Source organism: Electrona antarctica (assembly GCF_951216825.1).
Source record: "Electrona antarctica genome assembly, chromosome: 16".
NCBI lineage: Eukaryota > Metazoa > Chordata > Actinopteri > Myctophiformes > Myctophidae > Electrona > Electrona antarctica.
The window spans coordinates 42,041,200-42,068,249 of record NC_136797.1 but is presented as its reverse complement, the minus strand read 5'-3'; the positions used below and the strand labels follow the sequence as shown (position 1 = coordinate 42,068,249).

The 27,050-nt window shown below is 42.3% G+C and overlaps 2 protein-coding genes across 5 annotated transcripts; one reads left to right on the top strand and one right to left on the bottom strand.

The window, feature by feature from the left end:
- Positions 1 to 2,769: 2,769 nt before the first annotated feature.
- On the top strand, positions 2,770 to 9,267 carry LOC306939263 (kelch-like protein 17; the record flags this gene model as incomplete). Its single annotated transcript, XM_079523818.1, has 4 exons — positions 2,770 to 2,901; positions 3,002 to 3,193; positions 3,293 to 3,436; positions 8,907 to 9,267. The coding sequence occupies 4 exons, from the start codon at positions 2,770 to 2,772 to the stop codon at positions 9,090 to 9,092; spliced, it is 654 nt and encodes a 217-aa protein (XP_079379944.1). The 3' UTR covers positions 9,093 to 9,267.
- Positions 9,268 to 19,078: 9,811 nt separating this feature from the next.
- LOC306939941 (mitotic-spindle organizing protein 2-like) lies at positions 19,079 to 25,042 on the bottom strand. Of its 4 annotated transcripts, none has more exons than XM_079524776.1 (5): positions 24,930 to 25,042; positions 24,346 to 24,525; positions 23,528 to 23,688; positions 22,895 to 23,026; positions 19,079 to 20,276 (listed from the first exon to the last, which is right to left on the bottom strand). In XM_079524776.1, exons 2-5 carry the CDS (start codon positions 24,510 to 24,512, stop codon positions 20,137 to 20,139), a joined length of 600 nt encoding a protein of 199 aa, XP_079380902.1. In that variant the 5' UTR covers positions 24,513 to 24,525; positions 24,930 to 25,042; the 3' UTR covers positions 19,079 to 20,136. The 4 variants fall into 4 exon arrangements, with proteins under 4 accessions (XP_079380902.1, XP_079380903.1, XP_079380901.1 ...); XM_079524777.1 differs by having other exon boundaries at positions 24,902 to 25,036; XM_079524775.1 differs by lacking the exon at positions 24,930 to 25,042 and adding an exon at positions 24,756 to 24,854.
- Between the last annotated feature and the right edge of the window lie 2,008 nt (positions 25,043 to 27,050).

Below are 27,050 nucleotides of genomic sequence, written 5' to 3'. Positions count from 1 at the left end.
CTGTTTGTGTTGTGGAAGCACTAGCACTGCTGGATTATGGGTAATGTAGTTGGCTCACAGAAAGATGACTACATCGATGTCAATCCCGCTCCTGCACGCTCCTGTTGATTTTCATTCCCGTCCCGTCACGATCACGGGATTAATACAAATATTAATCCCATCCCGCGGGAATCCCGCGGGAATCCCGTGACCCGCGGGAGTCCCGACAAAATGTCAGTCTCTAGGACTCTCTATCCCACGTTTACAGGTAAGGAAGAGTGAACTGTTTTTGTGTATTTTCAGAATTCAATCGCTTATAATAAGAGGACTTGGCAACCCTCGCTACAGGAAGTTGGTCCTACATGTTTTTATTATTTATATTCACCCATAGAGTATGTATTCACCGAGTAGTGTCAAATGACTTAACTTCCTGTTGCGAGGGTTGCCAAGTCCTCTTATTATAAGCGACTTTGAGCTTATTGGTAGTTGCAGCCTTGCAGGTTGCGTTTTTGGGGGGCTTGTTTCTAAAGTTTCCAGTGATTTTCACACATTTCCATGTCAAGGACCCCCAGAATTATGTATTGTCCAAGAACCCTACATCAAAAAATGTATTTTGTGCCAGGGACTGGGACCCCATATCAGATTTGGACAAGATTTGTGTTGTTAATTGCTTGTAGATCGGCTATTTTCGCTTACTTTGGTCTTGTTTTCATATACCGGGCGGGTTGCTTATTTCTCTCGCAGAAACTGGCAACGCCGCAACGATAGCCGTTAGCTACATTTAGCTAATATATTGATATCAATCCTGTAGCTAAACAAGTGCATTATCGCACTAATATTACATATCGATGCGATCTGCGTTATTATGACCTTAATTTTCATGGCAGGTACATTCCAAAGCAACTAATAATAACCACGTTATGGTGACATAATGTTACAATGTTTACACTAAATTCGTTCGAGTCTTCTTCTTCTGCTATTGGAAATAGGAAGCCATTTCCGTATTTTCCACCAGTGCCCCCAGCTGGAACATTAGCATGAATTAGCTTTAGGCGGACCAAAATAAACACATTTTTTACAAACTATCAGTGTTAATACTTCTTTATCTGCTATTTCTGTTAGCCAGTTAGTAAAAGACTAGTATTATCTTCCAAAACGATTGTGTACAAAAAGGCGGATTTTAGCGGAATTTGCATACTTTAGCAGGGAAACTGATAGCATTGGTTAACCCAATGGTTATAACATTAGACATAGTGTCATGTTTAAGCATTTATTTCATATTTATATGTCGATATCAGCTCTGACATTTATTTCAGACCTGCTCTAACATGACATGAATAATAATATAGCTTCAGATTATTTTGATATCAGCTCTGACAACATGACATGAATAATAATATAGCTTCAGATTATTTTAGACAGAAAAATAAAAAACGTCAGAGCGTGACCTTTTTACACTTAAGTCACGCCATGACGTAATATTTTTTACGTCAAGAATTGAGGTAATTGAAGTATTTGCCAAACGTCAGAATGCGAGGTAAAATTATGACATGTGTGTGAATGTGTTGCACACACACACACACACACACACACAGTCCCAAGAATACGCTATTATCGCTATAATGTCCATCCTATCCCTTTAAACTTTTATAGGCTATAACTTGCCTTTTAATTGCATTGATGAGCAGCTGCAATCATTCTAGTATAAAACACCCAATTGGTAGCCTACTTTAGCCATAATGATGCGGCGATGGTGTATTGTGCAGATAAGCTATGCATTATGCTTTATGCGATGTACAAGACCACAGATGGGACACGGTGTGTGTGTGTGTGTGTGTGTTCAACAGTCTCTCTCTCTCTCTCTCAAAACTAACGATCGACCCTTGATACAATAATAATCAGTGTGTTGCGTGCCCTGGCCGTGCTGTAGAATAATAAAGTACAAATACAAACGAGATGATCACCTTCCCAGCGGAGAAGGGGAGCCGCCGCAGGTGGGGAATAAAAGACGGTAAACATATATGCCCGCCCCTATCCAACCAGCAGCCTCAAAGCTACTGCAGAATGAAATGATGGGATTTCAAAGTATCGTCTTTCGTCTGTAATGTTTGTAGCCTATTGTTGAGACAGTCACATAATGAATGAACTGCCTATATTTTATGTGTCCAACAGATGGCGTAGTTTCACGGGAATTAACATGTATCATGTCTTATATCACATCTCCTTGTAAACGCTCATTCGGAATGACCATTTCCCATGTAAACTCGCAGCAATTTGTTTTACTTCGGATGTATTTCATTCGGAAGTATTTATTCGGAATGATCAGCCTGCATGTAACCGCGGCCATTGTGAACATTTATTGACCTGGTGTTGTTAAAGGGATGGCATTCAATCCGTAGCATTTCTATACAAAACAACAGGAAATAATCATATAAAAAGGAGTAAATAGGGAAAAACAGTAGGGGGAAAAGTGGATGGGGGGGAACTCAGACTTTACGGGGGCCAGTTTGAAGGAGTCAAGGGATTCACATGTCTTATAATGGCTGTTGGTACGGCAGGTGTAAAGATAGTTTGTTATAATCAGCGAGCCAGGTGCAGATTCTACCGAGTTCAGAGCTGAGGGCCTTTTCAACCTGCAGTTTGTTCCTGTCTGAGACCAGCAGTGCCAAGTCATCACTCAAGAACACTTTGAGACCCACTGGTGTTTACAGTGAGCCAACATTGACAATAGCAGCACCCTGACTCTGTTTGACCAGAATTGAATTTGCACCTTTTTAACCCGCACAGGCAATGTTTACAAATGGCATGGTGGAGTCCAGGCAAGATAAGGTCAACATATTCGGTATAGAACCTCAGATCTTCGACCAGTTGGTGAGCTTTGCCTACACTTCAAAGGTGGTCATCTCCACGGAAAACGTCCAGGTAGCGTATTATCTTTTTTTTTTTTTCATTTATTGTGTCCATGTATGGCCTATATCGGGGCTTTTAAACCATAGTGCTATTTTGTTTATTTGGTCTATAGGCCCTTCTAGCAGCAGCAGACCTGCTGGGGGTCACTGCTATTCAAGAGGCCTGCTGTAAATACTTGGAGCATCACATGGATGAAAAGAGCTGTGTAGGGATTCACTGCTTTGCTGAGGCCTACTCCTGTAAAATGTTGGAGAAACACAGCATGGATTACATTCTGGAACACTTCAGCCTCGTCTATCAGCAGGTCAGACATTGAGTTTCTAACTTGTCAGTTGTTGGCTTTTTCCTCTCATTAAAAGGTGTTTTATTACTTACTGTATTTTATTTTATTTTATATTCTTAGAAAGAATTCCTCTCTCTCGGTGTGGACAAACTGACAGAGATTATTGCCTGTGACGACATCAATGTGACTGATGAGGAGATGGTGTTTGAGGCTGCCATGTTGTGGCTAGAGCAGTGTCCTACCAACAGGCAGAGCTTTGAAAAGGTCAGTCACTTCTCAGTGTGTCATCTGATGAAAGAAAGACCATGGAGAAGTCAAAGCAATGTCGAAGCAATTAATCAATCACAATCAACAGAAGATTAATAATCACATCAAATGCTAGTGATGATATCAGTTTCATATGACAAGACAAAACATCGCATAAAGGCAGCAAACTGGCGCCCTCTGCTGCTGACAACCTCAGTGCAGTGTTTTGTCCTATTTTCTACAGTCTATGGCCCTCATTTATCAATTGAGTGTAAAATCTGCCCCAAATTCGAGTGTAGGTTTCGTAGTACACCCACGTCGGGTCGGCATTTACAAAGTGATCGCAGACAGCTGATCCTTCCTTAATTTCGTTCGGACGTTTATAAATGTGACGGCTGAAATCTATCTGGCAAGCCCTATGAAATCAAGCCTCGCCCTCGTTTTTGCGACATGAACAACTGCAGTACGACCTTGGAAACCATTGTTACATGACGAAAAAAGTCAATAAAAAAGTCACCCCATTCTCATAGGTAACAAGACAACTCACCCCTTTTGCCACTTTTGGTGAGTTGTCCTGACAACTCACCCCTAAACGTGAAGACATCTCACCCCTGCTTTTCCAGGGGTGAGATGTCTTCACTTTCCGGGGTGAGATGTCTTCACTTTTGGCCACTTTCGGGGTGAGATGTCTTCACGTTTAGGGGTGAGTTGTCAGGACAACTCACCAAAAGTCTGACTGAATATGTAGCCTTTGAGCTATACTTTAATGAATATTTCACAAGAATATAACACAAGAGTCAAATGTACGGTCAAATGTATCCTATTGGATATTGAAGTAGTCTATTTTCAGAACTTTACAACAACAACAACAATTTCTACAATATATAAGTATAATTAAGTCAAGGCATGATAGCACAATCACAATACAATACAGGCTACAGATGTAAATATATTTATGACACAGTAAAATGTCGAATTCGCCTTTAAGTATGTCAAGGTCAAATGCATAATAAACCTTACAAATACAAACATTATTGTTTGTATGTAGGCTACCCAGTAGCCTACCCATATGATTAGATGAATGTGCAACATTGTTTCCATCTTCCAAGCATATTCCTGCCAAAATGGAGATCTTAAATTGTTGAAAATGTCTTTAAACAAAAGATCACCATGAATTCAAGGCTTGTGTGTGTGTGTGTGTGTGTGTGTGTGTGTGTGTGTGTGTGTGTGTGTGTGTGTGTGTGTGTGTGTGTGTGTGTGTGTGTGTGTGTGTGTGTGTGTGTGTGTGCAAACTTCTGAAGAAATGTGAACTGAACCCCTCTCAATTTGGTTACTCCAGATGGCTGTCACTTTTCTCACATGCTAATGTAACTAGCAGTAGCCAGATCATCATCGATATTGCTTTGCTATTCAGATGTAATTCAGTCAGTATAGGCCTATTAGAACTGTGATTGATTGATCATGCGTCCGTTGTGCGTCTCTGCCTTTGAAGCGCAAACATTATCCACAAACGACCCCCCCCCCCTCAATGCTGCATAGAGAGAGAGAGAGAGAGAGACGCTCCACTCCTTACAAGTGTTTCACCGGATTCTACTGTTAAATAAATAAATAATTAGCCGTGACTGCGCACGTCTGTAGGAACCGATAGTTAGATCCGAAATTGAATTATGCCTACTGTAATGGGTGCCACGGAAAGTACAGACAACTCACCCCGCAATGTCAGAAAGTACGGACAGCTCACCCCGGAAAGTGAAGACATCTCACCGGGGTGAGCTGTCCGTACTTTCTCGCCCAACTCGCCCCAGCGGAAAGTACAGACAACTCACCCCGACATGTCAAAAAGTGAAGACAACTCACCGGGGTGAGATGTCCGGTATTCCTCTCATACACACACAGACGCACGCACGCACACGCAACTTGCAAGTCCAACTGGTTTGTTGTAGCCTATCTTAAATAAATAAAGAACGAACACCTGTATGAATTAAATAAAGCTGTAGCTGTAGTACCCTGTCTGTTTCTCCTCTCGCCTCGCTTGCCTTGCTGCCCACACACACACACGCACATATACGGGCCGTGGCCCAGTCAGTTTAGAGCTGGCCCAACTTTGAGCCTTGTGCATGCAAATTTCTGGTTAGTAAACCACAGCATGCAAGCCGCCTTTGTTTTAAAATGGTTCCCCAAACCGTTCACAGTTCACACTTCACTATCGGCCGGGGATGCGCTACCCCCCCCCCCCCCCCCCCCACACACACACACACACACACACACACACCCCCCCCCCATGCTAATTTGCCCAGTCAATCATTTGATCCTCGCTACGCGCCTGCCGTGTGTTGTTAGTTGTAGCCTATATTAAATTATTAAAGTATTTATTCATTTAATATAGCCTACAACAATATATTAGTGAACGAAAATCTGAACCTGCATGTGAACAATTAATTAAATAACAAATATAGGCGCACACACACGCTGCTGTTTTCCTCCTCTCCTGTCTGTCTCTATCACTGTGGTCCGTTCATGACACCGCGACCATGCACGTTTATGACAATCTATTTAGATTACCTCGCTAGTCGCAGTAGTCGGTGCAGTGGCTGGGCTGTCAACTGACAATTATATAAATGTGCAGCCTAAACCAGCCTCATGTGGCACACTGGCACTGGTGGGCTGGCCTATACCTAACTCCGATGCGGTCAGCGGTCCCCAACTTTGCGCTGGCACGCCGACACGGCACATTTGGCATTCGAGCGACACGTCGGGTTTATCCTTAAAACGACGAGATGTAACTCGAGAAAGACATGGCTGTAGATTGCACTATATAGCCTAACCGTTGGTTGGTAGACTTGACTATAGCAGCATGCACTCTCGATCCAGTTAACTATTCCAGGAGGGGGGGGGGGCACCGGCATGCGCTCATGCAAAACACTGTTTAAATGGCTTAAGCATCTAAACTTGCAACATTGTTTTAATTGCGCGATTTTAACTGCTTGTAAAGTTGGTAATCTCCTACCAATTTCATATGACACAGACACATCGTTGATGTAGGCCTATTCCTTTTTTTTTTACATGTAGCCCATATAGGCCTACATACATACTACATACATATAATTTTATATTAACATTTTAGGAGTGAATACCTATGTTTCGATGTCTGTGCACAGCCTCTCAGCTGGTCAAACAATGCTGCTCCGCTGTTCTACGACAGAAAAACAGGTGAGGACAAAGCGTACGACAGCTCCCGACCAGACGTGGTTTTTGTCTTGGCTCAAGTTCAAATTCAAACGTTGGCGCAAATCGTAAATGCCGAAAATTGCGGTAATTTCGGCGTACACCCATATTTTGGCGTACGCACGGTTGATAAATGAGGGCCTAATTACAGTCTATGGCCCTCATTTATCAACCGTGCGTACGCCAAAATATGGGTGTACGCCGAAATTACCGCAATTTTCGGCATTTACGATTTGCGCCAAAGATTGAAAATGATCTTGTGCCAAGACAAAAATCACGTCTGGTCGGGAGCTGTCGTACGCTTTGTCCTCACCTGTTTTTCTGTCGTAGAACAGCGGAGCAGCATTGTTTGACCAGCTGAGAGGCTGTCGCAGGCATCGAAACATATGTATTCACTCCTAAAATGTTTATATAAAACTGTATAGGTATGTATATGGGCTAAATGTAAAAAAGAAAAAAAAAGTAAAGGAATACATCAACGATGTGTCTTTGTGTCATATGAAATTAGTATGAGATTTCCAACTTTACAAGCAAGCAATTAAAATCGCGCATTTAAAAACAATGTTGCAAGTTAGATGCGTAAGCCATTTAAACAGTGTTTTGCATGATGAGCGCATACATATGAGGATTTGGGCTGTCTGTGCTGAAATATTTCCATGATGGGACGTTGGAGAGTATAGTGCAGTGCTGCAGCGCGGAGAGTCCCAACATGGGTAGCCTACTGTAGCCTAATCTACAGCAGGCCGATGTCTTTCTGGAGTTACAGTATGTGCAATCTCCTCCTCGTTTAATAAACCCGACGCGTCGCTCGAATGCCAAATGTGCCGTGCCAGCACAAGTGGGAACGCATCGGAGATAGTATAGGCTAAGCCAGCCTGCAGCCCACCACCACCACCACCACTGTCCAGTGCCACATGAGGCTACGGTTTTGGCTGCAATATTCATATAATTGACAGTTGACAGCGAGGCAATTTAAATAGACTGTCGGACGTGCATGGTCAATTGGTCACGGTGTCACGGACGGACCACAGTGATAGAGAGAGACAGACAGGACAGGAGATGCACCTTGCAAAACAGCAGCGTGTGTGCGCGCCTATTTGTTATATAATTCATGGTTCACAGGTTCAGGTTTTCGTTCACTAATATATCTTGTTGTATATTAAATGAATAAAGACTTTAATAATTTTATATACAACTAACAACACAGTGACAGTTGCTTGCAAATTGCGATATGTGCGTGCGTGCGTGCGGGGGGGTGAGGCGGGCAGCAAGGGAAGCGAGAGGAGAAACAGACAGGGTAGTCCTACAGCTTTATTTAATTCATGCAGGTTTATTTATTTAAGATACAACAAGTTGCGTGTGCGTGCGTGCGTCTGTGTGTGTGTATGGGAGGGGGCAGCAAGGCAACTTAGGCAAGCGAGTGAAACTTTTTTTCCCCTGTAACCATGGTTTCCAGGTCGTATTGCAGTTGTTCATGTCGCAAAACCGAGGGCGCGGCTAGATTTTATAGGGCGTGCCAGATTGATTTCAGCCGTCACATTTATTACTGCTAGGAATGAAATTAGGAAGGATCAGCTGTCTGCGATCACTTTATAAATGCCGACCCGACGTGGGTGTACTACGAATCCTACACTCGAATTTGGGGCAGAATTTACACTCAATTGATAAATGAGGGCCATATGGTCCCAGGCCATGCTGGTGCTTGATTGATTTAAAATGTTATTAACAGATTGCAGAATGGGTACAGTTCAAGCCAAGGAAGGTACAGGTAAAAACTGCTACGAGGATAAAAACCAGAAAAAGCACTAAGACGGGTACTCCATTTTCAATTAATCTAAACATTAAAGACATACAAATAAAGGGCATCAAAAACAAGGTTAGAAAAAAAGGGAAAACGTGTAGGCCTACAGTATAGAAAATAAAGAGGGGGGGCTTTTACTCGGGCGCATACGTTTAAATTGTGTTAGACATACTAACAGTCCGACAGGCATTAGTTCGACACCACCGCTCGCTCCTGACATGCACGGCAGGTTAAAAGAAAAACCAACCTGTGGCTCCCGACATGCGTGGCAGGTTACAACTAACCTGTGGCAGGTTAAAACTAACCCTTGCTTTGGGTATGAATGCATGTTGCATATTCGTGAACAAGTTCCTATTTCTAACCTGTCTTTCAGCAGGTGAAATCCATGTTAGATGATGACGTTGTTGTTGTTCAGTCAATATGCAGTTGGACTAGTTATATGTCTTCTATTTGTTCTTTAAGGTGATGGAGCATATCCGCCTGGCTCATATGATGCCCTCCTACTTTCTGGAGGTGACTGCGTCTCTGGGTGTGCTGGAGTCCCAGGCCTGCCACAGGTTTCTCTCCGAGGAGCACAGGCCACGCCGGACCACAGGGACCCCCTGCCTCACACATGCATGCATGTTGCTTGCCAACATGGCTTTCTAAGTTGGGATTTCCAATGCCAAGACATTCCTGGCAGAGAGAAAAATAATAATTGTGATATGCCTAGCTATGTTTCTTTGGTGTAGCATTTTCAGTCTCAGTCATGGGTCAAGTGTTGCAGTCATTGGTGTTTTGTCACCTTTATTATTGTCCGGTTGTATGGTCAGCTGCGACTCAAGCAGACCTGAACAAACTACAACTTGTTCAGAATCGAGCTGCTAGACTGTCACTTCATTGTTCTACTCGTACAAATATTGAATATATGCATAAACGCCTGTCCTGGTTATCTGTTAAAAACAAACTCCATTGCAGTGTCCTCATGTTTGTCAGAAACATAATTTCTAATCAAACACCAGATTACTTCCTCAAACAGTTATTAAAATCAAGTGACAGACATAATCATAACACCAGAATTGCCAGCCTCGGTCATTTAACACTCCCTGCTCCAAAAACGAACCTTCTTAAACAAACGGTTATGTATCGATCAATATCATTTTGGAACATGTTACCACCTCACATTAATATAACACAAAGTCAATTATTTTTCAAATATGCTTTAAAGGAACACTTGTTACAGCTGACCACATGACCTTAATGTTATTCTTATTATGTTGCATTTCATTTTATAGAATAAATTGTAATTATGTATTTACTCTTGTTGAATGTATTTGTAATTATGTATTTATGTACTTTTTGTATGTATTTTATATGGACCCCAGGAAGATTAGCTGTCGCCCCGGCGTCAGCTAATGGGGATCCATACAATAAACATCTTATACTCTACGCACACACGGCATTTCGACGCACCCCCGTTCCGACTCCTCCCCATTTCGACACATCCCCATTCCGAATCATCCCCATTCCGACGCACCCCCATTCCGACCCAACACACAACCCCGCCTCCCCCAGTCCCCACCAAGCACCCCACAGTGGCCCACACACACCCTCCGAAACGTAGGCTACACAATCAACCCCCCCCCCCTCCGAAATGTAAACGCCGCCATTCAACGCAAAGGCGCACATAATGGGCTGTGTGTGTGTGTGTGTGTGTGTGTGTGTGTGTGTGTGTGTGTGTGTGTGTGTGTGTGTGTGTGTGTGTGTGTGTGTGTGTGTGTGTGTGTGTGTGTGTGTGTGTGTGTGTGTGTGTGTGTGTGTGTGTGCGCGCGCGCGCAAGCATATTAATCTGTCATTAATCCGCCCATTGTATTAAATTAAATAAAGATGTAGGCCTACATCTGTCTCGGCTGTTGATCTGTCCATGAAAGCAAACGGCACGGTCAGGATGACATGTGACATGACAGCGCACGTGAGAGAAAATAATAATAATTGACTGCATACGGTAGGCTATATAATTAATATGAGTCCAGGCGTCCAGCACTGCAGGACACCCGCACCCTCCGGACGTTCACTCCATTTAGTGGGGTCCCTAGACACACCGTCATTTACAACTCATGTAAAAGTTTACCTTTCACTTCTAATTTGTAGATAATGGCCTATAGAACAATTTGTGTTCGAGTGGCAAGTCTACAAATTAAAAAAATATGTGCCCAATTTCCAAAATGACCAAAATCGGAATCTTGTTTTTTTGAATAATGTCTTAATTTTCTTACAATTGCTGTTTTTTCTTGGTTTTCTTTTGCTTTATCAAGTCAATACTGTTTGAGGAATTAACTAGATTTGAAGTATTAATGTTTTGAATATTCTGATATGGAAAACAAATAAAGATGGCTGCTAATTTACATGGAATTACTTCAAATTACACCTAACTTCTATTCTGTTGAACCTAGAATGGTGATGTTAGTGCCTATACCTATTTTATCATGAATGAGTAATTGTATAAAAAATTAATACAAAATAAATTAGACAATATAGTATGTGGGGAACTAAAGTTAGACATTGGAATATAATACCCCACTTAGCCCAGCGCGAAAATCGTGCACGATAAAAGCATGACATTTGGCACACAGTTAAAGCATGCCATAATGAACATTTTTGGCTATGGGGCCAACGCAGAGTTGTCCCGTGGTGACCTGGCTGCCATTTCCCAAAATGGCCACCACCTGCTGTTATTTTACAATAACTCAAGTTCTAGACCACATAGGATCTTGATTCTGGTGAATAATCCTGCATTTTCAAGGATGAGGAACATGCTAGATAATAGTCAAACCATCGAAATGTGTAATATCAGTGTAGTACTGTATATGTGTTCAAACTGACATGTGAGAGTCAACTCACAAACCAGCTCTGCCCCTGAGTCTTCAGTGCCCAGTGAGGTCAGATCAGAACACCAGTCTGTGTACTCCTAGTCAGAGCCCCATCCTGCTCGCCAACCAGAACACCAGCCCTTGTACCAGATAGCCCCCCACCAGATAACACAGTGGAGCAGCAATACAGGGGGCCAGGACCTACTGTACCATCCCTGACTTCACCAACAGACCCGAGTGAGTTTGCCTGCCTCAAATTATCACTCGAACCTGCTGCCATCCAACACCACCCAGCGGTTCAAGTATCAAGTCCTAGTAGCTTGAAGAGGCTTGCGTGGTGGCCGACGCTTACCTGAACAAAACATTGGTTACCTCAGAAAATGGGCAGATATGCCACAGTTCTGCATGGTTCTGAAGACGAAGCTGAGTGTGAGGCTGCAGCCCTACTGTCCATAACGAACACTTCAGTGTACTAGAGACTCACGACAGAACAGATCACAGAATGGATTCGAACCCAGAAGTGGTGCTGGCGTGGTAGATCACACCTATAGCTGACTGTAACGGCGGACGCCGTTACTATACCTAATGCATATGCTAACCCAATTCTACATGTATGGTATAATGTAAATAAGGACACAAATTGTAACAAATGCATTTATTGAAGCTAAGGGGGGGTGTGGGCAGCTCAGGGTTATGCAGGGGGGACACTGAGTTGTCTGTGATTCTTGAAGGGGCGGACGTGCCGATCTCATCATACACCTACAAATGAACAGATAGAGGCACATTAGTTTAGGAATAAATAAGACAGCATACTTTCTAATTGACCAGTATAATGAGAAGACTAGTGAAGAAGCAATGTAAATCTCATATATATGTAGTAGGTTTATGTAAAATGGCATTGTGTGATTCTAGGAGTGGGGAATATTGTTATTGTTACCTGGGGAATGTATATATAAACTTTATTACAGGCTCGTGGCCCACAAGGTTAGACAGTACATCACAAATAGAGAATAAAAATAAATAAAAATACAGTACATTTACCCAGCCCCACAGGTTACTACTCTAAGGAATGGTATGGACTAACCAGGTAATGGGTCCCCACCCTATAAAAGGGAGTCAGTTATTTCTAACCCGGGTGATGACAGGTTGCATTGTATTTGACTGTCAAAGTGATTGAGAAAAATGGAAGAAATAAAGCCTTATTGAAGGTGCCCCTGGACTGGTCTCTACTCATTTATCGCCTTGGCCGCTCGGCACTCTTACACTGACCAGTGTGATCTCAGGAGGCCATGTAGCGAGACTCGGAGAGAGACACCCATAGATGAGACCTGCATGGTGAACACCACTGCCGAGGTGCTCTACCTTGACAAGCCAAATGACGGGAAAAGAATCCTACTGAAAGTAGTTAGTTATATTGCACCACAGTGGCCGTTCCCTCGACACTTATGCCCTTCTTGACGATGGGTCAGAACGCACAATGCTTCTTCCCACTGCAGTGGAAAGACTCGGCCTCAACGGAACACCTGAAGATCTGCCCTAAGAACTATCAGGCAGGATGTGCAGACACTGACGGGGGCATCAATGTCCTTCTCTGTGTCTCCATCATCTCAGCCAAAGTCAAAGTCGAACGATTTTGTCACACACGTTACCGCAGTGAAATTTGTTCTCCACATTTGACCCATCTCTTGGAGCGGTGAGCCGCAGCGTGCGCCGCGCTCAGGAATCATTTGATTAGTAGATTTTACCCCCCAATCCAAACCTTTGATGCTGAGTGTCATTTTTATAGTCTTTGGTATGACCCGGCCGGTGATCGAACCCCGACCTCCCAGTTTCAGGGCGGACACTCTAACCACAAGGCCACTGAGCGATGTTACCAAATCGAAGGAGCCTTCACCTCAAGTTACCTGGGGCTAGTTGAGCAAATGTTTCCTGTATCTAGCCTCAAAACCAAATACAGACACTCGGCTAGACTGTTGCAGTTTGAAAGGGTCAAACCCCTCATCCTGATTGGGGCAGACCACCCCAACTATAATCACACCAACCGAGCAAGTGAGGTTGGGGCCTCCAGGTGGGCCAGCAGCCATCTGCACAAGACTGAGTTGGACCCTGCAGGGCCCAGCCAGAGCCCTGGAAAGCAACCTCCAGCCAAGACAATGTATGTTGACTATAACAGAGCCCCAGAACACAGAGCTCATGAGAAGTATGGAGAAACACTGGCAGGAGGCCACCAAGATACAATGCCCCAGAGACCCAGAGTGTGCCACTGCCGCAGCAACGATGTCATGAAAGGCTCCTGTGGTCTCCTGCACCAAAAACACTGCGCCTGAAAGGGACGAGTCAAAGGTCAGAAAGCCCACCTCCTGTATGTCCTGTCAGTAGCAACTCAACCTGCACCTGAAATAGATCCTCACCCCATCTCATCCTTGACAATGTTGGATTAGTTACCAGAATCAAGCTTCTAGGTGGTCTAGAACCTGAATTGGTAAATAACAGCAGGTGGCGGCCATTTGAGAAAATGGTTGCCATGGTTACCACGGGACAAATCTGTGATACAAAAATGTTCCTTATGGCATTCTCCAACTGTGTGCCAAATGTCATGCTTTTATCGTAAAGTGCACAATTCCATCAAAATACTGCTATTTTTGTGGATATACACCAATACGGGGGGGGGGGGGGTATTATATGTGTAATATGGTCTAAGTACCAAATGCTACTCCTGATTGTGAATCCATACATAACTCATGTGTTCAGATTGGATAATTCAATCAAAAGTTACAACAGTTAACATATTTTGGTAGGGCTAATGGGGGGTACGCCCCCTAGAGGCCAATTATTTTATCTAGGTGGTTGCCACTCGAACCAAAATGGTTCTATAGACCCTCACCTTCAAATTAGTAGTGAAAGTTAAACTTTTACATGAGTTGTAAATGACAACTGAATTTAACATGGAGACTGAACCCCACTAATTTGCTCGTGCGTGTGTGTGTCAAAGTCAGAAGTTTAGTTTTCTATCTGTACGTTTTAAATACAGGTCGGGACTAGGGGAGTCGGAATGACATGAGAGAGAGAGAGAGAGAGACCCTTAAACTGTGTTTGGTCATGGCATTTTCTTGCGCAGCTCAAATCTCATATAGTTCTTTGAAAGACTGTTCTTATATAAACACAAGACACTGCTGCCTTTCTTTAAGATGAAAAGGGGTAATTAAAATATTCACCTATATAGGCCGATATATTAGGCCTATTATAAATATTCATTCATTCAAATAATCATGCTGCCGCCAGTTACGGCAGTAGCGCTGTTATTCAGCAGCAGGGCAAACTAGGCGGCCGCTTGGGGCACCAAATAGTCAGGGGGCTATTTTATAATAAATATTTAGCTTTCTAATCCATTCGGGGCCCCTAATATTTAATATCATATTGTCTATGTCCCTCAAACTTATTTATAAATATTTGAGCCTCAATCACCACTCTGATATAAACAATCCATGTCATTTCTTTCTGGACTGTGAAGCAGTTTTAGCTGCAGTATCACAATGTCCTGAGGTGGTGGGGGTGCTGATATGCTAATTATTTAATCTTTGCGTCATTGTAATACTGATGCTAGATAAACACAGGCTTGTTTCCATTCCATGCCAGCTTGGAAAATGAACAATGGTGGACATTGTAAACAAAGTGGAAATGCAAATTTGGAACTGAAGACGAGGAGCGATACTGATGACATCCCCCATACGACTAAATCAGTTGAGCTGTTCCTGGGAGCAATAAGGGCCTTTCTCGCCAAATGCATTGGAGTGGCCATTATACACAGACACAAGACAGACACAAGACAGGTGTCTTGAATGTGTGAACGCAGCCCAGTAAGGTCATATGTCAAACCCACCCGCTCACCTCCGCCCCACCCTTAAGAGTATATATGAATAGAGACGGCACCGGATTTCTCCTCCCATCCACTTGCATTAAGTTGCTCAAACGCGCATGATGCGATTTCACTCCTCCTTCCGGGTAGGAACAGAGTCATCGTGTCATCAGATAAAATATATATAAACAGGGAAAACCTTATAAATACGAAGGCCCTGCAGCTCTCCCCTGGATGTTGTCACTCTAGCCTCAAGCAAGGACTGAACTCCTGCCTTCACCTGTAGCTCACCTTTTAAGCAGGTGAGGCAAACAATCACCTGATTGCTAATTGGTAACTCTTATAAATTAACCAAGGCCCATAAGTTATTTTACACAATTACATCAAGACATATTGAAGTCTGTATTCCAGAATGTTCTCCAGGCGCCAATTCGTTCACAAATAATAAAGTCAAAGAATGATATAAACTCAACATACACCCCTCAATTTACAATTTACAATTTAGGCATTTAGCAGACGCTCTTAATCCAGAGCGACTTACATTTAGCAAGAACAAAAGCATGGGAATACATCACATATATAAAAAGCATTTATCAAGAAACATGCGTAAGCTAAGAACGTAGCTAGAACATATCTATATAATGACACTGTACATATAAACTATACATATATACTATACTATGCTGTACATATATACTATGAAGTGCTATGACTACATACAATGCAATTATTGTGCTGTCTACATAACATGCTGTATCAAATGCTATCTAAGTCTAAAAAGTGCTGTCTAAGGGGGTAGGGTAAGTGCTATGGGCCATGGTGGAGTCTGAAAAGGTGGGTTTTCAGACTACGGCGGAAGATTGGGAGTGATGCTGCAGTTCTGACTGCAACGGGGAGTGCATTCCACAGTTTTGGAGCCAGAAGGGAGAAGAGTTTGGGACGTGTGGAGCGTTGTCCCGGCGTTTTTAGTGAGGGTACTTCCAGCTTCCCTGCATTGGCTGATCTGAGTGCGCGGGAGGGTTTGTAGGGTTCAATCATACTTGCAAGATATGGGGGAGCCATACCTCTGGTTGCTTTGAATGCCAGCATCAGGGTTTTGTATTCTCCTCTACAGTGCTTGGCCCATTCCCATCAACAGGATTGCCAGCACTGCAGAGGAGAGACGGGTGTTCCCACAAATAACTTTTTATTTCCCCACAGTGTCAATAAATCAATCAATGTAAACACACCTTTAAAACTCTCAGTTCTCCTGTTGAAAATGTTCAGATACTGCTATATAGGGCACGGGTTGCCCTGTGACACCCTCCCTAACATTTTAGTGTTTTTATTCGTTGAGGAAATTGTTAGTGTATTTAGTCATAGTTTTAGTCACCATTGCTTAGTTTTGATTTAGTTTTCGTACCTTAGTACCTATGATGCAGTGGTTCTCAAACTTCATTACAAGGACACCCATAATTCTCACGGACCAGACTGTAAGGGGTCCATTTGGAACTGCCTCAAGGAACCCTGAGGGTACAGGCCAGCTCTATATGGAGATATAGGGGTGATCAGGTCCAAAGCCCGGGCAGAGGCATTTGTGCTGGTTCTGGACAACGGTGTATCCGACGGACTCGACACCGGGCACTGCACTCCCTGTGGTGGTGTGGAACGCGTGTCTCAAATTTGAAGTCGGTGGGGCGAACGGTTCTCGAGTTACGTGGATTACATAAGTGTGTACAACTTTTACACACATGTAAGTATGCACAGAGACTTGGTGCATTTATAGATAAGAAGATAGATGGTTATGTTGTGTGACATCACATTCTGGTATCAGTGAAGACCTTGCAAGTTGTTTATGCACATTATCTTATAGTGGCAACGCATTTTGAGCTCCGATAGTCTTTATGTCTTTAACAATGAAGTCATAAAATGTTTTTAATTTGACACTCACCACAGGCCCATTTGTGTATTTGGCCGGAGGAGACTTCCCTGATGGTTCATTAAGCAGCGAGGTGTGGCGCTATGACTCTTCCTGTGACTCGTGGTCAAAGATGGCTCACATGAATGAGGCCCGTAGCGATGTTGGTAAGACTAGACTATACCTCTATTATATCTCAAGCCTTTCTGGATCAGGGCCAACTTGAAAATCTTGGAAGTGTTCGACGGGTGGGGGGCACATGCATTTTCAGAGTATGGTGGAAAAGTACTCAAATGTTTTACTTAAGTAAAAGCAGAGTAATGTAGTAAGAGAGTGGTGACACGCTTTGATCTCGCCGCAAAGCGGGTGCCTATGGGCGATAGTTCCAAACATTGCTCCTATGGCTGGAACTATTCCATTGAGATAGAATGAGCACTTCCGCATTCCATTGTTACAATGAGAGTCAACGGGAGTGTCATTACTCTCTTTTATACTACTCTGAGTAAAAGTATCAATACTGCAATGTAGAAATACTCCATTATAAGTAAAAGTCTGGAATTCAAAATGTACTTGATTAAAAGTATTAATGTCGTATTTAATGTACTTAAAGCACCAAAAGCAAAAGTACTCATTTCAAGTTTTTAAATGTATAAAGATCTTTTGAAAATAGCAGATCTACAAGTTCACAATGCGAAGCATTGTGAGCTTGTAGATCGGCTTGTAAATCGGCTATTTATAGGGCTGAAGTAGTTACTGTATGTTTTGATAATCAAAATCTACAAAGTAACTACAACATTTTCAAATATGTAATGGAGTAAAAGTACAATATTTGCCTCTAAGATTTAGTGGAGTAGAAGCAAAAGTACTGGCAATTGGAAATACTCAAGTAAAGTACAAATACCTCAAAATTGTTAAGTAAATGTACTTAGTTACTTCCCACAGGTGTGTCTGGAGGCCGACTTGCATTATCCCCACGGCCCACCCAGTTGACTTTGGCCTTCAATTTAACCTATAGTTTTGGAATAACAACTTTGGGTTGTTGCTTTGGTTATCCAGTGGTTCTCAAAGTGATAGAAATGCCCTTAAATGGGGGTCTGTATTCAGCTAATGCATGTCAAACTGGGGTCCTTCTCTTATGGGGTCCCTGGCATATATTTTCAAATGGGGATTCCGTGGGATAATAAGTGTCAATTTGGGGGTCCTTGACATGACATTTTTGAGAACCACTGATCCAAGGACCACGGTCATCAGTTGTAATGATCAGGGTATTTTTTTTGTTTCTCTTACGTGATCCATAGGATTGGTGACGCTGGGTGGCTACGTGTTTGCGGTGGGGGGCTGGAGCGGCAAGACGTACGTGAACTCAGTGGAGAGATACGACCCCAAAACCAACACGTGGCAGCTTATGGGCTGGTGCTCCCGCTTCGAATGGGATCAGTGTATTGAAACGGGGAAAATCAGGTGCAATCAGGCCTTTCAATAGACTGAGTAGACGTCTACCCGTCTACTCAGGTGCTCAGTAGGTTGATTCCTTCCTATTGTGTAGGTTGATCTGTGCAGTTTAATGCATCGCATGCAGCTACTGGAGCGGTGCCGTGTCGTTAGTCAGAAGGTTCCTTGTTCCGAAATTACTATCCCTATCTCTAATCCTAACCTAAACATAACCGCAAGCACGGGAGCAGTGCATGTTCGATGTTCGACGCGGTAGACACCACGGCTGCATTGAAAGGAATGATCACCTACTGAGCTCCAGTAGCTGCATGCGATGCATTAAACTGCACAGATCAACCTACACAATAGGAAGGAATCAACCTACTGAGCACCTGAGTAGACGGGTAGACGTCTACTCAGTCTATTGAAAGGCCTGATTGCACCTGATTTTCCCCGTTTCAATACAAACAAATAATATAATTGTTGTCCAGGTTATTGGATTGTAAATGTTTTACTGACTAGCTAGCCTGCCATAAGGAAAAAGAACTGCTACGACAACACTATTTGATCATAACAGAATAACCACTGCAGATTATGAAAAAATGTTTATTTTAATTATAAATGGTGGTCTTTAAACAAATGCAACAGTTGAATACTTACATGTAACTGATCACTTAAAAGGAAGCACTGAAGTGAAAACCTCTTTCTTTCTTTTTTTGTTAAACATAACATCATCTCCCTAAACTGAAACGTTCAAAATAATTTAACAGAGCGACGCAAGACAAAACCAGATAATGCAAGGTAAGCATCATCATGGGTACCACACTTATTAAAAGGTAAGTGATTTTCTTTGGTTTAAGTAAGTGTTAAAAAGCTCTATATTGCGATAGTACTCATTGCTAGAGTGTTTGTTCAGTAACGAGTGTCCATCCAGCTTTTTAAATACAGAAAATGCATTTTCAGGTCGGGATACCAAATCAAACTCAGGATACAGATTCAGTGATGACAAAGAAATTAGCAGACAAAATTGGAACGGGAACCCTATAAAACATTAAGGCAGCCTTTCTCCTGATTGGCTGACAATGTGTCATCAAGCGTCACCTACTCATTTATTAATGAGCTGGAGAGACGGAGAACCCTGTTATTGAACAAACAATCTATATCAATGATTACAATATAGTGATTTAACCTTTAAACAAAAAACCTTTTGTTTTAACCAAAAAAATATCACTTACCCTACCTTTAAGCATCCACAGTATTCTCCTACGCAATCATATTTGTCTCTTTTAAACCTGCTTGCAGTTGAAGACTTGTTTCCAATATTTTTATTTAACAAATGTAAATAATTCAGAGCCACATAGTGTGGCAGACAACAGTTGGAGATGGGTAAGGATTCAGTGGTTCTCAAGAGAGGGATCCGGGGACGCCCAGGGGTCCTTGAGGGGGATCCAAGGGGTCCCCAGCTAAATTATTGATAGTTAGGAACTAAACGGACCTGTCTGTAACTTTGCGAGTGTACAAATGGAACCAATTTGGTTCCATCTCTACACTGAGTTATGGCTTATGGGGGTGTCTGTGTCCTAATGGCACGCTGGGGTTTTTTGAAATTATAAAAAGGTCTGAGAACTCCTGTGCCAATTATAATTATTAATTTATGAATTATGTTGAAGTTATCTGTGAGGATGAGCTACTGCTGCCAGAGCTCTTTGTCTTCTGCCCCCTGGTGGCACTGGGCTGGCGCTGCACTTTCTGGCTGGAGGAGTTCTTGTCAGTGTGACCAGCTCCTGCTTTACTGCGCACTGTGAGCACAAAACAAACAAGAAGATTGTTCCTGTATGACCTACATCACATATTTCAAATAACATCTAACAAAAACTGAGAAAACATGCATCAGAAAGATGAGATACAGTGGGTCATGATTATGTTCTTTCAATATCGCATGGACTGCATTCAAAAGTACACATCAACATCCACATTAGTTGTAAAGGGGCACAAAGGTGCATTTGCTTTTTTTTTAGATCAAATAAAAACTGAAGTCTCACAATGTTAACCTAATAAAGTGATCTGTATGTCGATTTACTATTATACAAATCATAGGCGCTGGGTGTGAAAAGGACAACTGCGCTGTGTCAGTTGGAAACCAACAATGCCACTTGCGCAGTGCTGGTCGCCCACTTTAAGCCGGGTGTATGTAAAATAGGGCCCACACATTTCCTACTGGACAAAACCGACAGAATCACCCAGATGTTGTCTTGGAAAGGCTACAATCTGCATTCATTGCCAGGACAATTTCCCCCCTTTTTCCCTCACTGTATATGTTTCTTTTCCCTTTTTACCTCCTTTATGATGAATTCCTGTTCTGTCCTTTGTCTATATAGAAGTGTCTATTTGTACGTCTCTAAATGTTTTTGATGAATTGAACATGGTGGACCCTATTGGAAACAAGTGTAATGCTTAATTGGGTCGTCCACTCACAGTTAACAGCCTTTGTATTGAGTTTGTGCTTGAAATGTACTGTAATTCTGCAAACTGTTAATACATTTTTCAATCAATCAATCAATCAAAACAAATGGCTCTGCAGTAGTCTCAGGTATTTATCTGTTCCAGCTCCCATCGACTGAATCATAGGTAGATGTGCCAATGGGCTCTATGCACACACGCCATTTTGGAAAGAACTTGGGCCTCTTCCTTGCTCCCTCTCCCTCACAGCTGCTACCAATGATACTATCAAAGGCTCTGTTCCATTCTGGTCAAACAGAGTCAGGGTGCTGCTATTGTGCATGTTGATGTTGGCTCACTGGAAACACTCTGCTACACCAGTGGGTCTCGAAGTGTCCGTGAGTGGGTTCCCAATGGCCTCGTATGGATGTGTAACTCTGAGAGTGTACAAATGGAACCATCTGAGAGTGTACAAAATGGAACCAACACTCTCAGAGTTATGGGGGTCCTTGAAATTAAAAAAAGTTTGAAAACCACTGTACACTAAATGGAACAGAGCCTAAATTTGTTTCATCGGTAACGCCTGTAGTTGTAGGGAAGCGGCCTGGAAGTATGAAGTGTAATTCTGTGTGCATAGAGCCCATTTCCACATAGATATTTTAAAAAAATAAATAGGTGCCTCAGCAGCCTCATTGGCGGCGCCATGTGTCTCCAGCGTTAGGCGGATGTGCGGAAGGCATGCTGCATCTCAAGTGCCACTCAAGTGACTACTGGCCAATCACAGCGCGTCTTTTCCAGACTTCATCAATTCAATCCAAATGATTGGCATGAGAAAACAAATGTTACATTGCCTCTAATTGGCCTACCGAACGTCCCCTTCCGTGCTATGCTTCCGTATGCTTCCGCAAAAGCTTGCATCCATGTTGCCTACTCTCGAGACACATGCCCCAGAGCCGAAAGAGTACCCTTTTATGTCTATGCATTTCCACCCCATATCCAACGCACTGCAATTAGATTCTCCTCATTTGAGAAGATACTCACTGCTCAGCTCTACAGTGTGAGTATTTCGCTCACATCAGATATACCTGTATATGGTAAACTGAAAATGAAAGTGTGTGTGAATAAAGACATGACTTGAACAACCTCTACAGAATGGTCCATTAGTTATAAACAAATGATCCTACCTGTTATAGAGTTCTGTGGTCGGCATACAGTACATGCCATCTGAATTATGTACATTATATTGGATTAATCAATAATCCGGTTTACTATTTGTGACTTTGCACATCTTTGTCATGCAAGCCTTGTGTGTGGACTGTGGAGACTAATGAATCAAGCACTGACACATGCAATCCAGCTTGGTGGTGCAATCTGTCAATGCACAATCACCAAAATTACTATATACAACTATATCTACAACTATGAAAACCAAATGCCGCCCAAGTTACAGACAACTTGATGAAATACACAAAATGTGTCTAAAGATTTGTTTGTTATATTTGTAATTCACTTTATAGCCCCTTTAAAACAACAATTGACAAACACAAGGTGAATCCATCTACCAGAATGAGATGATTGGGAATGATACACTTTTACAACACCCTTGAACAGGTTCAATTGTGCTCATCCACACACATGCACACTAGGGGTTTCACACAAAAAAACTAGTCGACACTGTCGGCAGTAGTCAAACTAGTCGACTATTATAATAACTACTAGTTAAAAGACAATTAGTCAACTAGTCAAACTATCAAACTATTATGAAAAACTTGGCAACTAGTAAAAATCAATAGTCGTGCACTATTGCACACATGCATAATGCATGCATAAATAAACACACACATTCGAACACCCATGTCCTCGCTTCCACGGAATGAATGAACAGGCACTGTACTGTATGTTTTTTGTGTACAAAACACGACTTGCAGGCCAAGCATACGAATGGAGTTACACAAGAACACAGTGCAGCAACGGGGACCTTGAGAGTGAGTGTCTTGCGCGCCGTAGACCACAATCTTAGTGCTGACCCTGGTGGGCCGGGTGGTACCAGAGGATGAAGGGGGAGGTGCAGGAGGCTTAGCGCTCTTGCCAGAGACCACACTATCATCTTCTTCAAGAAACAAGAAACAAGAGGCTTTTTGTGGATTCATAACCAAAATTAAAACCACAAGAAAGTAAAATGACGGCACATGTCAGTGAGTCAGTGGAGATGTGCTGCTGCTGGTAGGTGCACTATTAAAGAAAATGTCTCTCCTCAGTTAAAAACTCTAGTGTCCCTATGAGGGGAGCATTCAGAGAAAATAACAGATCCACAAGCTAAGGACTCGACATAATGGGACGCCTTCTGATCTTGTAGAGCTGCTATTTTCAGCAAAAACATTTCGTGTAGAGGGAAATACTATTAGACCCAGTATAGGGCCCTGGGGGACACCAGTCAACTATCCGAGCCTCCCTTCACTGGTTGCCTTAGTTTCAGGGTTAATTTTAAGATTTTACTAATGACTTTTAAAGCCTTGCGATGCCTGGCTCCCAGCTACATCAAACCTGTTTCCGGTTGAATTCTTGTGGAAACACTTTGCAAGCAGCGCGTGCCGTGTTGGTGGAAACTGACCCCTGTGTTCTGCAGGTGCTGTGGTCAGACTGGTGGTGTGGGAGGTGGTCAACGAGTCCCCCAACGTAGCGTCAGCTATCCTCTGCCCCGCACACATGGACTTCAGCGTCTGGAACACTGCCTGGGGCGCCACGTTCATCTTCAACAGATCCACAATGATCCTAATTGGACAAAATAGCAGCCATTTAGCCTGCACAGCAAACCCCTCTGTGTTCCATGTATCCATTTGCAACTGCAAGTGTAGAAATGTAATCATATGCACCGACCCTTACGGGTTCTTTTGGTTACATATGTACACTCTCAAAGATAAAGCTGTATTCCGGAATTTATTTTCATGCACAAAACCAATCTGTATGGTAAGGTGTGCCATGACACCAGCTGTGGATATTGTGACTGACAACCACTGCATTATTATTATTATTGCAATACAATTTAGGCATTTAGCTCTTTATCCAGAGCAACTTACAAAAAGCAAGGTAAACTCATACATCAAATGCAGAGAGACAGTGTAAATGCTAGTGCCTAAACTATAGGATACCACTGCAGGTAAACAATGAACCTACCATCTGTCTAAATAACATACTATACTAGAAATGTACCTTTGGTCATCAAGGCTAGGTCAAGTGCAGCATAAACAACTATTAAGTTACTATACTGTAGAGGCCAATTCTACACCCTGAATAATTTTTTTTAATTTAATTTTAAGCATTCCATATTTCATGCAAGCAGTTCATGTTAACAGTGTCGCCATTAAGGTAATCAATCAATCAATCAATCAATCAAATCAGTGGGGGTCCTTGAAACTAAACAGAACCTACTTGAAGATCTCTTGATCAATGGTGATCCCAGCAGCCTGGGTGAGCTCAAACAGCTCGCTCTCCTCAGCATTGAGAATCTTCTTCTTTTTCATCGCATATTTCTGGACATTACTGGTCACCAGCACATCAGGGGCGCTGGGCGCAGACTGCTGCGGCTGTTGAGACATCACGGACGGACACCTATAGAGGAGAATATATGCAATTACAATGAATTGATTGATTTAAGTATTTATTAACAGTTTGCAGAATTACACTAGTACATTTCAAGTACAACTCATTACAAAAACTGTCAACTGTGAGTGGACGACACCATAATACACTTGTTCTACAAGAGGGTCCACCATTTTCAATTCAGTCATCATAACATTTAGAGACGTACAAATATACGTGCGGTAAATCAACTAACGCACATTATTGACATAATTCACAGCGTTTAGATCATGAACAAATTAATCTACACAAATAATCGATTCGTTCAGTACAGAAAATGGGTTAACATGCTTTATTTACATTCTCACTAAAGCCTAAATTGTAGCTCGCACATACACTTTAATACCTGCTAATAATAATGAGTGATTACATACGGTCTCGTTAGAAAAACGTTCCGATTGTCAGATTATTTATTTAACAACAAACAACACGGTCCCACATAAAACACGTCATCGCAGTGAAAGACCTCTTCAGAAACGCGTCATCCACGGAGGGACACGCCACCTTCGGATTGCCGTATAATAAATAATATAACTTTTATTTTATTTTTATCATGGATATAATTACAAACCACGTTTTGCATTAAAAGTAGGTTAATGACGCGAAAATGTTACTGTGTCATTGTCTTGGTCTTCGTCTGTTCGTCTACATATTCCCTTTTTCTAACTGTATTTGATGTGTATTTGATTATTTTTATTTATATTTTGCATACATTTGTATATTTGTATGTCTTTAAATGTCTTCATGAATTGAAAATGGAGGACCCTGTCCCTGGTGTAAACAATAGTGCCTTTCCTGGTTTTATCCTCGTAGCAGTTTTTGTATTGACCTATACTTTCTTTGAGATGTACCCATTCTACAAACTGTTAATAAAAAATTATGTCAATCAATCCATCTTCAATCAAACCACAACACTCATACCCCGTTAAACAATCAAATGTTAGGCTTAAATAGCATGAAATGTTGACTTTTACGCCCCCTTGTGGCTGCATGTTTTTGGTTATTGCATGTTTGGGTTTGATTGATTGATTGATTGAAAATTGTATTAACAGTTTGCAGAATTACAGTACATTCAGATTTTACGGGGGCCAGTTTCGAATTGCAGCCATCCGTAGGTGCCCTTTGAGAGCGGTTTTGAAGGAGTCAAGGGATTCGCATGTCTTAATGACTGTTGGTAGGGCGTTCCACATTTTGGTGGCATAGGAGCGAAGATAATTTAGTCCCTTGTTTGAGCCGAATCTGGGTTGTACATGGTTCGTTGTACTCCCTCTGGTGTTGTGGGTGTGGACTTCGTTAACATTAAGGAAGTATCTAGACAGGTACATGGGTATCTTGGTGGAGTATCGAATCTTGTGGACCAGACCCATTGCAAGATGCTGTACTCTGTCGCCGACCCTAAGCCATGCCAGTCTGTCAAAGTGGGCAGGGGTGAGGTGGGTTCGGGGGGTGAGGCCAAGTAGGAGCCTGACCAGTTTGTTTTGGGAAGTCTGGAGCCTAGTTTTAAGGGCCTTTGAGGTGCTGTGGTACCAGGAGGTGCATGCATAGTCAAAGAAGCCTTGTACGAGGGCTCCTGTTAAGGTCTTCAAGGTGTTTTTGTCGACCAGTGAGGAGATCCTGTAAAGGAATCTTGTTCTTTGGTTGACTTTTTTGATTACGTTGGTGGCCATTTTATCACCGGAAAGATTAGCCTCCAGGATGGAACCTAGGTAGGTAATTTCATCTTTACGTGTGATAACATTGTCACCCACTCTAACCAAGAAGCCAGGGTCAGGAAGAATCGTGCTTGATTCTAATTTACCAGAGCTATACATTCTAATTATTTTGTATTCAACCAACGTCCTACCTTATTATTAGCCTAGCCTACTACAATTAGAAAACTACTACTAAAAGAGAGGTTAGCTGTCAGGGGTACAAATATGTTTGATTTGATTGAATGTGGATTGAATTTTGATGAACTAATGCCAGTCTTCCTCAAAGAACATCATCAGTGGTGGAAAAAAGGCTTTACTAAAATGTAGAACTACACTGTTACAAGTAAATTCAAAATGTACTTGAGTAAAACAAAAAATATCCTACAAAAGTATTGGTATCAAAATGTACTTAAAGTAGGCTACCAAAAGTAGAAGTACTCATTATGCAGAATGTCTCATTTCAAGTTTTCAAAAGTATAAATCTTTTACTCCACTATATTTGAAAATAGCAAATCTACAAGCTCACAATGAGTCACATTGCGGCACATTGTGAGCTTGTAGATCTGATATCAAATGGCCAAATTAATATAGGGCTGAAGTTATGTTAATGTTATGTTATGTTAATCCAAATCTACAAAGTAACAAATAACTAAAGTTTTCACATAAATATAGTGGAGTAAAAGTACAATATTTGCCTGTGATATGCAGGCCTGGAATTTCATCCTTTTAGGGGCAAGGCCACTTGGCCTTTAGTGTGGTCAACTTTTTGAGGGCACAAGGCCAAGTGCCAGGGCATGAAGGCCA

Bases quoted from the DNA above. Each gene is read 5' to 3' on its own strand.
- LOC306939941 (XM_079524775.1), bottom strand. The intron at 23,689-24,345 runs GTAGGTTCTGTT...TTGTCCAATTAG, and splicing joins ATTGATCAAGAGATCTTCAA to GATCATTGTGGATCTGTTGA. The intron at 20,277-22,894 runs GTCCCCGTTGCT...TTGTGCTCACAG, and splicing joins GCAAGACACTCACTCTCAAG to TGCGCAGTAAAGCAGGAGCT.